This window comes from Dipteris shenzhenensis, chromosome 16 (assembly GCF_047967505.1).
Source record: "Dipteris shenzhenensis isolate YYH24624 ecotype China chromosome 16, Dip_SZ_1.0, whole genome shotgun sequence".
NCBI lineage: Eukaryota > Viridiplantae > Streptophyta > Polypodiopsida > Gleicheniales > Dipteridaceae > Dipteris > Dipteris shenzhenensis.
The window spans coordinates 15,494,762-15,511,188 of record NC_141611.1 but is presented as its reverse complement, the minus strand read 5'-3'; the positions used below and the strand labels follow the sequence as shown (position 1 = coordinate 15,511,188).

At 41.9% G+C, this 16,427-nt stretch overlaps 1 protein-coding gene across 1 annotated transcript; it reads right to left on the bottom strand.

Moving 5' to 3' along the window:
- Positions 1 to 10,841: 10,841 nt before the first annotated feature.
- On the bottom strand, positions 10,842 to 12,797 carry LOC147892602 (zinc transporter 11-like). The gene is made up of 4 exons (XM_087387580.1): positions 12,263 to 12,797; positions 12,032 to 12,102; positions 11,666 to 11,801; positions 10,842 to 11,508 (listed from the first exon to the last, which is right to left on the bottom strand). Exons 1-4 carry the CDS (start codon positions 12,744 to 12,746, stop codon positions 11,114 to 11,116), a joined length of 1,086 nt encoding a protein of 361 aa, XP_087243706.1. The 5' UTR covers positions 12,747 to 12,797; the 3' UTR covers positions 10,842 to 11,113.
- Positions 12,798 to 16,427: the final 3,630 nt, after the last annotated feature.

Genomic DNA, 16,427 nt, shown 5'->3' with positions numbered 1-16,427 from the left:
GCATCACCATTCCCTTTGTAAGAAAATAATACAACATCTGTGCTCAACAGATAACAGGATCTCATACGCAAGAGAGAAAACAAGATAGTATGGAGAATCAAAATTTGATTACTGTAGAACTGATACAATAGATGGCGCTGCCTCCCAACCATGCGCTCTTGTGAAAGAAGCTTCGATGGCATGCTGGAAACAGTAGAAGATGGAGGCTGGATGCTAAGGAATCAGGGTTGCTATAGCTAGTGATGAAATGGGCTTCACAGGCTTGCTCTTATATAGCCACCAGTCATAGTCGGTTAGGCTCAATTGGGTGACCGACCCAATCCACCCAAAACGGTCGACTGGGGGTTGGTCTCGCCATCGACCGTACGATAGAATCGGTGCACAAAACAAAGTAACTAACCTACGATGTTTGTTTGGCCCAGAGCCATCCGAGATCATTTGAGGCTCCAAACGAGCCCCGCAACCCGAGAGTGGGCTGCCCCGAGAAATGCTCCGTCTACCCTCAGTGCGGTCAGTCAAGGGATGCCTTCCTGCAATTGCATGTAGCCTAGCTGGCGGTGTGCCAACTCTGTCTGAAGCTGTCCAGCCATCAGGCCACACATGGCCCCCATCTGGTGTCCAAACCAGGACCTACCAGATAACCGAGCTACTTAAATGCCTTCTCCTCATATGGGGGGCTTACAAGTAGAGTTAGCTGGTTCCCGTGTAGTTACATGAGAGTGGAGCATTGATATCTAACACCCCCCCTCAATGTCCGCTCATAAGTGAACTTACTTTTTCAGCCCAATGCCAAGTCGATGAAGATCCCTCTCCAGCAAGTCTCTTCCAAGAGCCTTCGTGAAGATGTTCACAGCATTCTCTATAGTCAGACAGTACACCAAGTCAACCTCTCCATCCATGATGAGCTCATGCACAAAGTGATATTGAATCTCAATGTGTTTTATGCGAGCGTGGAACACCGGGTTATTTGCAATCGCCATGCAACTCTGATTGTCACATGATAACTACGTAGGCTTGTTCTGCACTGCACCCATGTCCCCCAAAATCCTTCTCAACCATAGTGCCTCGCAAGAAGCAAAGCATGCAGATTTGTACTCGGCCTCAGTAGAAGAAAGAGCAACTGTGGGTTGCTTCTTGCTGACCCATGACACAACTCCAAATCCAAGTGAGAAACAGTATCCTATCACTGATCTCTTGCTGTCCATGTCTCCTACCCAATTCGAGTCACAGAATCCAGTCAATATGTTGCCCTTGGTATAGGTGATGCCATAATCTTGAAAGTGTGCCTTTGATGTATTTCAGCATTTGCATCCCTGCCCTCCAATGGTTCTCCCGGGGCTTATTGGAAAACCTGCTTAGTACACCAGTCGCAAAATTGATGTCTGGCCATGTGTTGCACAGGTAAATCAAGCTGCCCACAAGCCTTCTGTACTTCGCTTCATCCACCAGTCATGATGAATCCTCGTTTGAGAGCTTCGCGTCAACCTCCATAGGGATACCAACTATCTTGCACTCAGCCATGCAAAATGCCTTCAGTATCTCTCCAGCATACTTCAGCTGTGAAATGAAGATCTGTTTTGGCTCTTGCCAAACTTCAATCCCCAAACAGAAATGCATCAGTCCGAGGTCCTGCTGTCATTTCAAACTCTCTTCCTAGCAAATGCTTCGTCTGTGAGATCTTCTCTTCATGGTTCCCTGTTATGACAAGGTCATCCACATAAAGGACCACGATCATACACCTGTCTCCTTCTCTGAAGATATACAAGTTTGCATCTGATGGGCTCCTCCTGAACCCGTTTTGCAGAAAGTAGGCATCAATTCACTGGTACCATGCTCGTGGGGCCTATTTCAACCCGTAAAATGCCTTCTTCAGTCTGCAAACTTTACCTTCTGAACCGGGGATCTCAAAACCTGGTGGTTGTTCCATGTATACCTCCTCCTTGAGATCTCCATTCAGAAAGGCAGATTTCACATCCATCTGAAACATCAGCCAACTTCCCTAGGCAGCTAAAGCCAAAACACTACGAATTATGGTTAGTCGAGCTATGGGAGAAAAAGTATCTTGATAATTAAAACCATGTACCTGTGCAAATCCTTTTGCCATGAGCCAAGCCTTGTACTTATCCAACGTGCCGTCGGACTTGTACTTGGTCTTGTACACCCACTTGGTTCCGATTACCTTGCGTTTTGGTGGTCGATCCACAAGGTCCCAAGTGTTGTTCTTCATTATGGAGCCATACTCCGACTGCATAGCCTCCATCCACCTATCATCACCCTGTGCCTCTTCAAGACACTTGGGTTCATTAGCACGGATCACTTCTGTCATCAAAGCATAGTTGACCAAGTGTTCCTGCACCCTTCTTTGATCTCTTGGACCGGCGGTGTTCGGATGGTTCCTCCTCAATGGCTAGAGGTTCTCTGCTGTCCAAAAGCTACTTTACCCACTTCGGGAATGGTAGTTGCCGTTGTGGTTCTGCAAGCTGTTCTTCATCTTCTTTGTCTTGAATCCTCCCAAGCACCGTTGGGGGAGTTCGGTTTGCTGTTGGTGGCGGTACTGGATGGATATCCTAGTCCTGGTTGTCTGGGAAGGAAGCGTCCTCCTCCAATTGATGCGGCTATTCTGAGAAGACCACATCGCAACTTACAATTACCTTCTTGGTAACAAGGTTATAGAGATGGTAACCCTTCACCTCTTCACTATAGCCCAAGAAAATACACTTCTGGCTCTTCGGTTCCCATTTGGTCCTGGTAGCATCAGGGACATGCACAAAACAGTCACATCCAAAAACTCTGAAATGTGCAGCTGAAGGTTTCTTACTAGAAAAGGCTTGCAGTGGAGTCATCCCGTTCACAGCCTTCGTGTAGCTATGATTCAGGATGTAAACTACAGTGTTACATGCTTCAGCCCAGAAAGTCTTTGGCAAATCTTTCGCTTTCATCATACTCCGGCCCATTTTACAGATGACGCGCATCTTGCATTCTGCTGCTACTCCATTTTGCTGTGATGTATGTGGCGGGGGTTTCTGCCTCTTGATTCCGTGACTTTTGCAGTAACTTTTGAATTCAATTGATGTGAACTCTCCACCTCTGTCTGATCTCAACTTCTTCACCTTCCTCCCCGTTTCTTTCTCGACCATTACATGCCATTGCTTGAACCTACTAAAAGCCTCGTCTTTAGTCTTCAAGAAGTATATCCATATCCTTCTACTGCAGTTGTCTATCAGCGTCATGAAGTAGTAGGAACCACCCAAAGCTTCCATCTCCATCTTTTTGCAGAGGTCCGTGTGAACGAGCTCTAGAGGAGCCTTTGCCCTGCTGGCCTCTTTAGGAAAGGGCTGCCGATGTTTCTTGCCCATCATGCAAGCTTCACATACATTAGGCAGATCTGAAATTTCTAGTAGGTCTGCAATCATTCCACTTTTATGTATCTCCTTCAAGGAACTAAGGTTTAGATGACCAAACCTCTCATGCCATAGCTTAGTGTTCTTCACATCTGCTCGAGCACTGAAAGCTAAGAGTTTGTAAATGTTGTTGTGCTATGTACCTTTACCAATGACCTTTCCTTGAAGATCCAGGATCTGTGCGCCATTCTTATCGAATTGAACTTTGAGGTCCCGATCCATGATCGCAGAAACGGACAACAAGTTCCTCTTGATATCTCGCACATAAAGAACATCGGACAACTATTTTACAACTCCATCTAACTTGAGAGCAATCGTACCTTTTCCTTTTGCTGGACATTTTGCATCATTGCTGACTGCTACCAGGATGTCATTCCCTACAGGATATAGAGAGGTATACTAATCCTTCTGACTGGTCATGTGGTGTGATGCACCACTGTTAATGATCCATAGTTCATCTGTAGGTACATGAACTGCCTCCGTGCAAATCTCCTCAATTGCAACGAACAGCTCTATTGGTACTGCCTACATGCTGTTGCTGGACTCTTTCTTTACTCCGTTCTTCTCATCTGCAATCTTCTTTCGGCACTCATTCTGCTTGTGCCCTGCCTTGTTGCAATAGAAGCACTTGATCTTCTTCTTTCTCTTTTTATCATCAGAAGAAGATGGGTTACCAGAGTCCTTACCCTTACCTTTCTTTGATCTGGTCTAGAAAGCCGAATCTTCTCCAGTCCTTATCTTTTGATGCATCTCCTCCTGCAGAAGCATCGCACTGAAATCTTCAAAGTTGAGGGGCAGATTTTTGTTCTGTGTATTCAGTGCCATAACAAGACCGTCGTACTTTGGTGGGAGAATCCATATGCACCTTCATGCTAGATTCTCGCTGGTGATGGTGATGCCAATTGCAGTCATCTAATCGCATAGATTCTTCACCCTGGTGATGAACTTCTCTGCCACTTCAGACTCAGACAACTTCTCGTTCGCGAGTTGAGTCTCCAAATTCTGAATCCACGTCTGATTCATGGTCTTGTACTGATTTTTCAAGACCATCCATGCCTCCTCCACTGTGGTGACATGTTGAATTAACACCATGATGGAATCACTTACACTGTAGACAATAGAACACAGCGCATATGCATTTCTTCTTGTCCACGTGAGAATCTCATCCGTAGTTGGTACTATCTGTTGTCCTGCATTGGCTGGATCCGGCCGGTCTTGCAACCGGCCTCACGTCCACCCTAGTAGTAGTGTCCCAAAGCTCGTATGTGCTTAGGATGTTCTTCATCTTGAACTTCCAGAGTGCATAGTTAGAGCCATCCAACTTTTTGCTTTCACCGAACGGTGGGATTCACAGTCTTGCGGGCTAGGCCATCTCTCACAATCTGCTCACAAACAAAAACACACTACCAAATCTTCTTGCTAGAGTCCAAGCTTTGATACCATGTAAGAAAATAATAATACGTCTGTGCTCAATAGATAACAGGATCTCGTATGCAAGAGAGAAAACAAGATAGTATGGAGAATCAAAAATTTGATTACTATAGAACTGATACAATAGATGGCGCTACCTCCCAACCGTGCACTCTTGTGAAAGAAGCTTCGATGGCATGCTGGAAACAGTAGAAGACGGAGGCTGGATGCTAAGGAATTAGGATTGCTATAGCCAATGATGAAATGGGTTTCACGAGCTTGCTTTTATATAGCCACCAGTCATAGTCGGTTAGGCTCAATTGGACCGACCCAGTCCACCCAAAACGGTCGATGGGGGGTCAGTCCCAAAATAGGCCACCGACCATATGATAGAACCGGTGCGTACAACAAAGCAACTAACCTACAGTCCTGGTTTGGCCTAGAGCCATCTGGGATCATCTAAGGCTCCAAATGGGCCCTGTAACCCGAGAGTGGGTTGCCTCAGGAAATGCTCCGTCTACCCTCAGTGCGGTCAGTCAAGGGATGACTTCTCGCACTTGCATATAGCCTAGTTGGCCGTATGCAAACTCTATCTGAAGTTGTCCATCAATCAGGCCACACATGGCCCCCATCTCGTGTCCAAACCAAGGCCTACTAAATAACTGAGCTACTCAAATGCCTTCTCCTCATATGGGGGGCTTACAAGTAGAGTTAGCTGGTTCCCGCGTAGTTACACGAGAGTGGAGCATTGATATCTAACACCCTTCAAGTCCTGCATCACCTCCAAAACAACTTGCTCATGCATGACTTTGTGGCTTTCGATATGAACAATCCATATCATCCATGCCCACCATTCTCATATCATCCTCCATGAAGGTCCTAAAAGAACAACTAAGGGAACCTTAGCAAAAGCAATGCACCACTATGGATAATCCAAAGTAAGAAATTACATTGAAACACTACGAAATTAACATTTTATCTCATATTCTCCTCTTTAGAGCACCTACTGAGGTTCAAGATGCTTCTTTCCTTGAAAAAAACAATCATGGATCACATATTGATCCTGCAATTGTACGGTCACATGGTAACATGGGAGATCTCCTCAAATGGTGCCATCAATAGTCGCAGAGTTTACAAAGATTATGATAGGCCATGATAGAAGATAGGTGATTTTCGAGGAGGGATGAGAAAGACCATGAATGATTACGAGGGAGGAGAAGCAAGCGGAGGACTAGGTGTGAGGATGAAGGCAGACGAATACGCATGAGTAGGAGGAGTAGAAGCAATAGGAACAGGTGTGAGCATGAGGAGTCAAGAGGAGCTTGCATGAGTAGGACGAAGGAGGAGTAGGCATGAGCATGAGGGAAGTTGAGAATGGATGAGCATGAGGGAGGAGGAGGAGCAGGAAAAAGCAATAGGGAGGGGAGGAGGAGGACGCATGTGGGAGGAGGGAGGAGGAGGAAAAAGCAGCAGGGGGAGGAGGAGGATGCATGTGGGATGAGGGAGGAGGAGGCATGTGGAGAAAGGGAGGAGGAGGGGGTGAGGGAGGAGGGAGGCAATGGGAGGGAGGACGAGGAGGAGGAGGAGGAAGGAGGAGAGAGACAACGAGGAGGATGGGGGGAGGAGGAGGGAATTCAAATTCAAAATTCAAAATTCAAAAGTTTGACTTTGGAGGATGGGAAGAGGAGGGAGAGAGAGGGAATTCAAATTCGAAATTCAAATTTTTGACTTTAGGAAAAGTGCCCCCTCCTTGGTGTAAGAGATGTAAGAGGTGGCCCCCTCCTAGGTGTAAGAGGTGGGATCAACTGGGCTTAACCCACCTAGGTAGGGGGGTTAGGACTCCCTTGGACCCCACAAGAGGACTTGCATTAGGCCTAATCCATTTCTTAACCCATTCCTTATGAGGCCCTTTTGAGACCCCATTTCTCCCCTAATGAGCAAGAATAACTAGATGGCTTCTCTTGCTTCAAGAATTCAACTTCAAAATAGTGGTCCACAAAGGTGCCCAACACTACGTTGCCGATCACATGTCTCGTGTCAAGTCGAGAGAAGAAGCCACTAGAGTAGAAGATAACTTGCCAGATGCCACACTATTTCAGATAGATGCTATTCCAGATTAGTGTGGAGATATTATTGGGTACTTAATGGTAGGAAGACCACCCCCTAAAATGAAAGTAGTAGATGCCAGAAAACTAATTCTAAAGGTTGCACCCTATCAACTCATTGCAGAACAACTATACAAGATGGGTAAGGACTAGGTATTAAGAAGATGTGTAATGCCTCATTACATCATGCCAATCCTGAGTGAAGTCCATGAAGTCATTGCAGGAGGACACTTCCAAGGGGAAGCCACAGTAAAAAAAGTCCTCCTCGCAGGCTACTGGTGGCCAACAATATGGGCAGATGCCTATGAATATCTAAAAGGCTATGATGTATGCCAACGGACTACTAAACCACAACACAAAAACTTCAATCCCCTAACAATAGTTGTTGCACAAAAACCATTTGAAAAATGGGGGATTGACTATGTGGGTCCCACCCATCCAGTAGCAAAGGGAACACAAGCATGCTACATCATTGTGGCCACATTATTTTACAAAATGGGTTGAAGCTAAAGCAGTCAAAAAGGCAGATGCCAGAAGTACAACAAGATTCTTATACGAAAATGTGATCACCCGATTCGGATGCCCCATTGAAATTCTGTTGGATACTAGAGGCACACATTTTGTCAATGAGGTAATCCAAGAACTCTTGTCTGGCTTTATGGTAATCCATAGAAAAATCACACCCTACTACCCCCAAGGGAATGGACAGGCTGATACCCTACATGGCCTGCCGATGCAAAATTTCTCGAAGTATAGCCTCTCCTCACCAAGGGCACACTATTTCATAGGGACGGAATATTACTTCGCACCATCCTTAAACCTCGCCTCAAGGAAGCAGCACAATTCTTATCCACAATCCTGGGGTTTAAGTGCGGCAAGAATCGATCCCTTCCACTCCACACATTTGTTTTGCTGAGTAGGAAGCTAAAGCAAGACTAGATCTAGCACTTAGTCATCTTCTTTACAAAGAAACTAGATGGTTCATCATGCCAAAAATGTAAAATTCAACACTTATTGGCTATAATCATCAAGAAATGACTCTGCCCTAGTCACCAAAACCAATTGAGGAGTTAGACATACCCTTCTCACCAATATGGGAACCGTCACCAACTTCTCTTACGATCACATTGGCAAGTGCAGATGCCTTAGAAGAAATACCTATTCTGGAGATCAGAATTGAGGAATTGCCCCACAAGATGCTACAGCTCGGTGCACAACTGCAACCAATATATCTCCAACAATAGCAGCAACTAGAGCCTGAGTCAAGAATGGCACTAGAGATCAGAATTGAGGGATTGCCCCACAAGATGCTACAGCTCGGTGCACAGCTGCAACCAATATATCTCCAACAATAGCAGCAACCAGAGCCTGAGTTAAGAATGGCACTAGAGCCTGAGGAAATATCGGCACTAGGAGCTTGAGGTTACATCAGCACTAGAACCGCCCATCGGCACCATGCCAATCGATGAGCCACAAGGGGAGCTAGTGTCAGATCAACAATATGACTATTGTATACAAGTGACTGAAATACCATTGGAACAACCTCCCACAAGTACTGCATAATCATCAGGATGGCTACATGGGCACCACTTGTATCAGTAGTATCGCCAGTCCTCATCACCGTCTATCATTCTCCAACATCAAGCTAGCCAAATGATCCAAATGTCAGAATTATTCACTAGCTTGGCCAAGGAAGAATATGCAAGAGAATTGGAAAGACAGACTGCAAGACAAATCGAAGACCAATTCCAGGAAATCACCATAGAGGTCAAGGCACTTCGGGCACAGATAGATGAGAAGGAGGTAGAAGAAGTGCGCATGAACCAAGCTCTCCAAGCTCAAGATAAGACAGTGAGGGATGTGACCTCCAACCTCTACCAAAGTCAAACACAACTGATAGCAGTAGTACAAGCAACGGCAATCCTACAGACCTACTATAACTCCTTGGCCTCCGCACATGCTCAGTAGATGGAGGTAGTGGCACAAGCTCGACTCACTCTAATTCACAAAGAAGAAGAGCTCCACGATTGCAAAGACAAGCTTGAAGACATGAAACAATCTTTGGCAGTACGTGCCTTCACCATTGATGAGCTTACAAGGGAATGTAGAATCTTAAAGGACCAACTACCGCTAAAGTCATTGCTTTGGTCATTCCTATCTGAGGAGGATTGCAAAGGTGCCCAAGGGGAGTGTGTGTGTGTGTGTGTGTGTGTAAAGCAATGAACAAATAAAGAAATTTAATAAATACAATGAATAAGGAAAATAATTTAATACAATTCGCAATAGATAAAATTTAATAAATAAATCCAATTGATTTACTAAATAAATGTAGTTTATTTACTAAAAGTTAAAAAGGGAACCATGTAGGTCAGATAAATAAATATATACCTAAACCACTTAACATAAAAAATATAACTCTATAAAAAAAACTACATAAAGAGAGAAAAATGTTGCATGTCAAATTACAATTCTTAATACAGAACCATGAAAACCTATATGAACATAAAGGGGTAGCTAAGTTCTTAATGAAGAGGGAATGAAGCAACAACCTATATATATGCTAGGAGAAAAAGACTTAGAGTTAGAATAAATGCATAAATTTATAAATATAAATGACTATATACACACGACTCTATATATATGTATAAATATATATACATATAGAAGAAGGGTGACAGAGTTAGAGCCATGTCTCATTGATATGGGCAACCAACCATACATGAATAAGGGAAACCAACCATATAAGATGTCAACAATTTTGGGGTTTGGCTTATTGAATCAGAAAGGAGGTTGGAGTTTGTGTTTCCTAGTGTTTGCTTTTTTTTGACCGTCATCAACCTTACTTAGCCAGCAACACATGCATGATCATCAGCTTTAACAATTAGCTTGGACATATGTTATTCCAAGTTGCAATGTTATATAAAATTCACTATTACCTCCATGCCATGACAGAACTTGAGTTCGAGCATGGCCTATAATTTTCAAGTGCTCCATGCTCGAGCTTAAGTTCAAGCACTAGCATTTACTTTTCAATAAATAGGATAAAGAGAGAGGGAGAGAGATGCTCAAATTCATCCCAAAATTAAAGAGTTGTCCCAAAATTACTAAAACAATATTTCTAAATCATAGCAAGTGTCATTTAGCTCACACAAAAGTGGTCTTGTTGGAAAATATTGTGTCTAAAGAAGGCTTGGAAATGGATGCAGACAAGATTAAAGAAATCATGTCATTGCCAACTCCAAATAGTGAGACTGGTGTTCGTAGAACTCTAGGAAATTTCAAGTATTATCAACACCTTTGTGATGATCTTACTTTTTAATCGTGAAGTACTCCAAAGTATGTATAAAAATGAATTTGGAGAGTGCATTTTCCAAAAGTACTTACAAAAATGATTTTTGAGAGTGTAGTAGTCCAAAATTAATGAATTGCACGTTTAATCATGTAGCTTTGTTTTATGTACTAACATTTGATTTAGTTGCTTATAATATTGATTGTATTTTTCTTAACAAGGAGACCATACGCCTCATTAGAATAGTTGTGATGCTTGAATGCACCATTTTGTATTTATCTATTTGCATATTCTTTAGAGAGAGTATGTGAAAATGAAAAATCTCAACAGGTAAGAGAATTTGAAAACAAAAGGGTAATTTGGTTGTCCATATATGGAAAATGAGCGAGAGAGAGAGAAAGAGAGATGAACTGAAGTTTTGCCAACAGACGAGATTGGCAATGAATGAAACTTCGGCAAGGAGAATTGACATAAGCGTGAGGGGGGCACAGTATAACTACAAAACTTTAGAATTCAAGCCCAAAGGAGTATGATCGTAGAAGTACAAGCTTGAGGATAGAGATAACTACAAAACTGAAGGGGCAGAGTATAACTACAAAACTTTAGAATTCACACCCAAAGGAGTAAGATCGTATTTTACGCGTAACTTTGTAGGTAATAACAATGTGAAGCAGGCTTGGATAGCTCAATACAAACCAGGTGTTGCTGAACTCCGAAAAAAGACAACACGCTTTTTGCAAGTTCTCAGAGCGCTAGCAAAACCTTGGTAGAAGCGTCTAGGCTTTCTTGTGAAGAAGCCAATGCATTCTAACAAGCAATATGGTCTCAGAAAGAAGCCAATGCATTATGACAGCAAAATAATTTCAGCTCGTCAACAGAAGCCTCGGTGATCGGGTTTTACGGAACTCTCAGTCCCAAATCATCAGCACAGCTATGATACCGACTCCTAGTGTTACAGCAAGAAACTTATGGAAAGGGCTGCCAACTTCAGCTTTGCCTTCTAGATCATAAGTTTTAGCAACAAGCAGATGATTGATAGCCACATAGATAAAAACTCCACATGCCAGTCCCATGGCAATAGCATAAGTCCAGTCAGCAATAGCTCCCTGGGTCGTGGAATCAATCACAATGCCGATGGCAACACCGATGGGACTAGAAATAGCAAAAGAGAAGGAATACGTTGCACATAGCAGAAGTGGCCGATTGGGTGTCATTCGGAGAAGCGCCACACCCATCGCGATGGCAGCAAATATCTTGTGAAGGGAGATCGTCCACAATGCTCTCCACGCATCACTCTCAGTCTCTGCATTTCAAATACAAATCTGCAGATTTTAAAACAGATAAAGATAGCGTTTTTCTTTCGGACACGCTCTCCATCCAAGAAAATGAAAAGAATTACAACCAAAGTAAATGACGTGAAGCTTTATATTGCATTGTACTGTTAATGCTCCTCTACATACCAGCAATGCCAATAGCAATTCCCTCAAAAACGGAGTGGAAGCAGAGAGCCAGTATCAAAAGCAACGTGTCTCCAACCGAAGTAGTCCTCATCAATGTTGCATGAAGAAACGTCCTTGCCTCTGCATCAGTTTGGCACTGCTGGTACAAAGGCAAAATTTAGAGCTCGAAAAGTTGCAAGGTTATCAAAAGTACTTTGCATATAGTCTCTCCTGATGAATAAAGAGTTCTTGTGCCTTGATTAACTACAAAGAGTTTCCTGCCGGTCTTATCCTTTCTTATCTCCCTTCCCGGCACAAGATACAAGCTGTTGGACGCCACCCTCTTCTAGTGAAGTAAAGATGCCATTTCCGGTAGCTGATAAGCACCTTGCAAGCTTCGACATTTTTATCACAGTATTGGCATTTGTCCCCAGCATGCGATCCGGCGTCTCCGGACACTATACAGCAGGAAGAAGTGTGTTATGCAGAGAAATGAAGCTACTATAGCCATTGTGAAAGCGCGGGCACTCATGAAATTCAACGCATGCAGACAGTTGAAACACATTTTAAGTTGTGCCTTGTCTTTAGAGATAAACGAAGGCAGAGAATTTGCGATACCTTTGTTGCGAAGCGATTTCACGTCCCCCATCTCTATCTCCGACCCGGCAACGGCTCCCTTCACGGAAAGCCATTGGATTATGCTGTCGCCAAGCATGGTGAACAGATATCCAGCCGAAGCAAGCATGAAGGCAAAAGGGTAATCTATGTCCGACTTGTCTTTGAACGTTGCGTTAGCGTCGCTCAGGAAATGCATCAGAGCAGTGCCAAGAAACACGCCACCAGCGAACTGGGTACCCAAAGAGAGGAGACGGTTACTCCATCTGGAGAAGTAAGGAGACAAGCCACCAAGGAAGGTAACGAAGAAGACGATGAGGAGGCACCAAATCTTGGTTAGAATCAAGCTATTGGAGCGGAGGTCGGGCTGATGGGGTGGCCGGGAATTAGAAGAGGTAGGATAGGAGGAGGAAACGAGGAGGGGGATGGAGGAGGAGGAGAGGAGGGAGAGGAAGAGGAGGGGAAGCTGGGAGGGGTGGGGAGCCATTGGTAGAGAAGGCAGAAGATGAAGGAAGAGAGCAGGAGGAGATCATGTGGAGATCTGTCGAGGTTGACGAAGAGAGTGCCCATGCAAAGTATATATATATATATATATATATATATGGGAGTTCTCGGGAAGAACGCTCACGTAGTCACGTTGTCATAATAAGGATGATGAAGAATTAATCTAGTAGCCTTTAAGCACTCCAGGCTCGCCTTACACTCTTCGTACTTCATGTACTTTTCCCTCTATCATTTCACATATTATTAGATTGGTTGATTGATTGCCCATCTAATCGTAACCATCTAACCACTCTTCACAAAAAACTATTTTGTTCCACATCCATTTGGAGATCTCGAGTTCTTTCGGCCTCACTAAGAGACAAATATATGTAGGGGAGTAAGATCGAGGGGGCCATGTCGTAATAATAAGTATAATGAAAAGTGAATCTAGTCGTTGTATTGAAAGAGAGTTAAAAGCGGTTAAGCCCTTCCTTTTCCCTCTTGGAATTTCACATGATGATTGATTGACCTTCTAACCGTAATGGATATGATTGACCACGTCCTTGTCCTTACCTCACCTTATGAATTCTCCACATCTAACCTCCTAGGCCTCCACCCTTCTTCCCCTTGCCAACCGACGAAGTTGGGTGAAATGACTATTTCTCAATTTTGGTCTCTTGAGAATTGTGAAATTTTTTTAAAATAGATATGACTTATTAACAATAGCTCATGCTTCTCTCTATAGCATCTTATTTCACCTCTATAAAATTGCATGTATTGCATTGAGTGCCCCTTGCATTAAAGCTTACATAAAGACCTAGTGCATTCCCCAACCCATCTCGTACAAATGCTCGGTGCACTCCATAAGTTTGTAAATATGATGGTGGATCCTCTACCAATTATGGTTTGTCAATGCTTATGATAAAAATGCAAAGGTTCCAAAATTTCAAAAACATGCAAGTTTTTTCCGCTTAGATACATAAAGTATAGCTTTCAAATTGGACACTAAGAAAAAATACTACTGGTTTTAAAAAAGTGCCATATAAATTCCATTCTCAAACTCTAGCCATTGATCATATGTGGTTAAAACATGGCCATAATGTAAACTGATTAACCTTTAAAAATGAATGAGCTATTGCTAAACCATTCTCAAATTCTAGCCATTGATCATATGTGGTTCAAACATGGCAATAACATAAAATGATTTACCTTGAAAAACAAATTAGCTATTGCTAAACCTTAAACCCTAAACCTCTTTAAACACAAATCAAGTACTAATAAACCCTAGATTCCTAAAGATGATAATAAAGTAAAATGCTTAACCTCTTTAACAAAATACTTTCAATGGATCACACAAGATGATTGCTATCATTTTTTACTACATAGTATATCAATATAAACATGGTAATAAAGTAAAATGCTTAACCTCTATAAACAAAAATAAGCTAGAATTTACTATCAATGGATATGAATCAATGCCAAAATATCAATTGTCATTGTACTAATACTTAAAATAACTAAACTTTGAGATCAATTTAGTTGGTTAGACTCCTAATACTCACATGATTTAACATTCAGGAAAATTTTGACTAATTATCCAGCTTCTCCACATGCTAAAAAGAATCTATGAGAAAGGGTCCTCAAACATCAACATAGCTACCTGGGCATACATATGGATCATAATAAATACTACAAAAACATTTTGCACATGCTTGATATTATTGCTCCCTTGCTTCCTTGCTTGATGGAGTCATAGGTAAGGCTAAACAGTGTAATGTCTTAATGATGCCCACAATTAGGGATCACATAATCTTTAAGTGGCTATAGTAGCATAGATGGCATTTGTGAAAATGAAAGTTATTTTTTCAAGAATGTATACATTGTGCCTAATTGTGCCATAGGTTTTGGTAGACCAAATTCCATTCAAATCTCATAGTGCTGGACAATGGGTTTCATGAGACATATTATTTACTAACTCCCTATGCATGCAACATCAAAAATCTCTTAAGCTATCCTATATTTCTAAGAGAGATCTAGAGCATCATGAACATTCAAGAACAATTAAAAAACATAACAAGAATAATGAGGATTGAAATAGTTACTATGATAACTTTAAGGATATTTTTGAAGGTGAGGTAAGAAAAGGGTATGTTTGGAAACCAAAATTTCATAACCATTGAGTCTATGTCTAGCAGCAGTAGTAAAAGGGACAAATCCATAGAAAAACTATTATTGAGGACAATGTCTCACATTTCTTGTATCTTCGATGGTTGATATTCAATGGCATCCTCTAAGATTACACAATACATTATGTGTGAACTGTGTGTTAGTGCACAAGTGATGAGCTATGTGTTGTGTGCCCACAAACATTGTTCCATTGATGGAACCATCCATGAAGCTAGATTAAAAAAAGCTAAAAAAGGGGTACAAGTAATGCCCATAACTCTTGCTACCATCAAGGTACAATAAACATTGGTGTTGTAGGTGCATGTTGGTGTGACTTCACTAGAGGTTGAGCCTGACTTCCTAGCTCTCCAAGAAGTCAAAGTTGATAACTCAATATCTCATAATTTAAAAGATATGTATAACTATAATGACTAATCACGTATGAGAAAATATATGGCAACCTAATATTCGAAGAACAAGTGACATAAGGTTTGCACAAAGTGATTACATATCAAGCACAATTGTTAACATCAAGCCATTTAGCCAATCTCCCTCTTATGAGCAAACACACAGATAATATCTTCCATAAGATGAATTGATCAACACCGTATTAGATAAAGTGGGACAAAAGTTGCATTTTGGGAATTTTGAAATTGGGTGGATTTCATTAAATTTGGGAAAGGTTTCATTAAATTTGGGAAAATTTTCATTGATTGTGGGATTTTTTCCAATATTGAATATGCTGATATTTGGAAATTTCAATGATTATGAAAAAATTCATTGGTTGTGAAAAGTTTCATTGGGTATAATAACCAAAACAAAGCATGTGTTTGTGGTAGAGTTTGAAAATCATGTATTTGGTGGTGTTAATAAACACTGTTTGCGGACAACATGTATATTTTATTTGAGGTGTTAATAAACACCAGTTGGTGGTGTGAACAAACACCGTGCAAAGTGAACCACTAGAAACAAAGTTGTTGGTGGTGAAAGACAACTTCTAAAAATTGTCATATTAATAATATGCAAATATCCCTTGATAAGATAACAACAATTGAGAAACATCACATGAGAACACATATTACAATAGAAGTTTGGGAGATCAAGAGGGAGAAAATCATCACCATTTTCTATGCTCTGATACCAAGCAAACTCTCCTATGCTTTGATACATACACTCCATGGAATCTTAATCTTCTTGGGTCTATATATGGCTTTTAATGTCCATGACTAGACCAATGCATCAATACACTCCCATACCTGTGGATACAACCTATTCTATGCCCAATACTTGTTCTAGTAGTCAACATAGGCATCTGCATCACTGAGCCCCTTTCTCTTGATTGATGGTGTCCAATACTGATCAATTAATAATTTCTTAAAGTTAGGACACCTTGGCACTTGATATGGCAACCCCAAGTCATATGGGGTATATAGGGTCTGATGGCCTCACCAAGACAAAGTCGCCTTGCTTAACATCCACCATTGGTCTAAACTCTTCCCTTGGTTTACCTTGTAGCAGC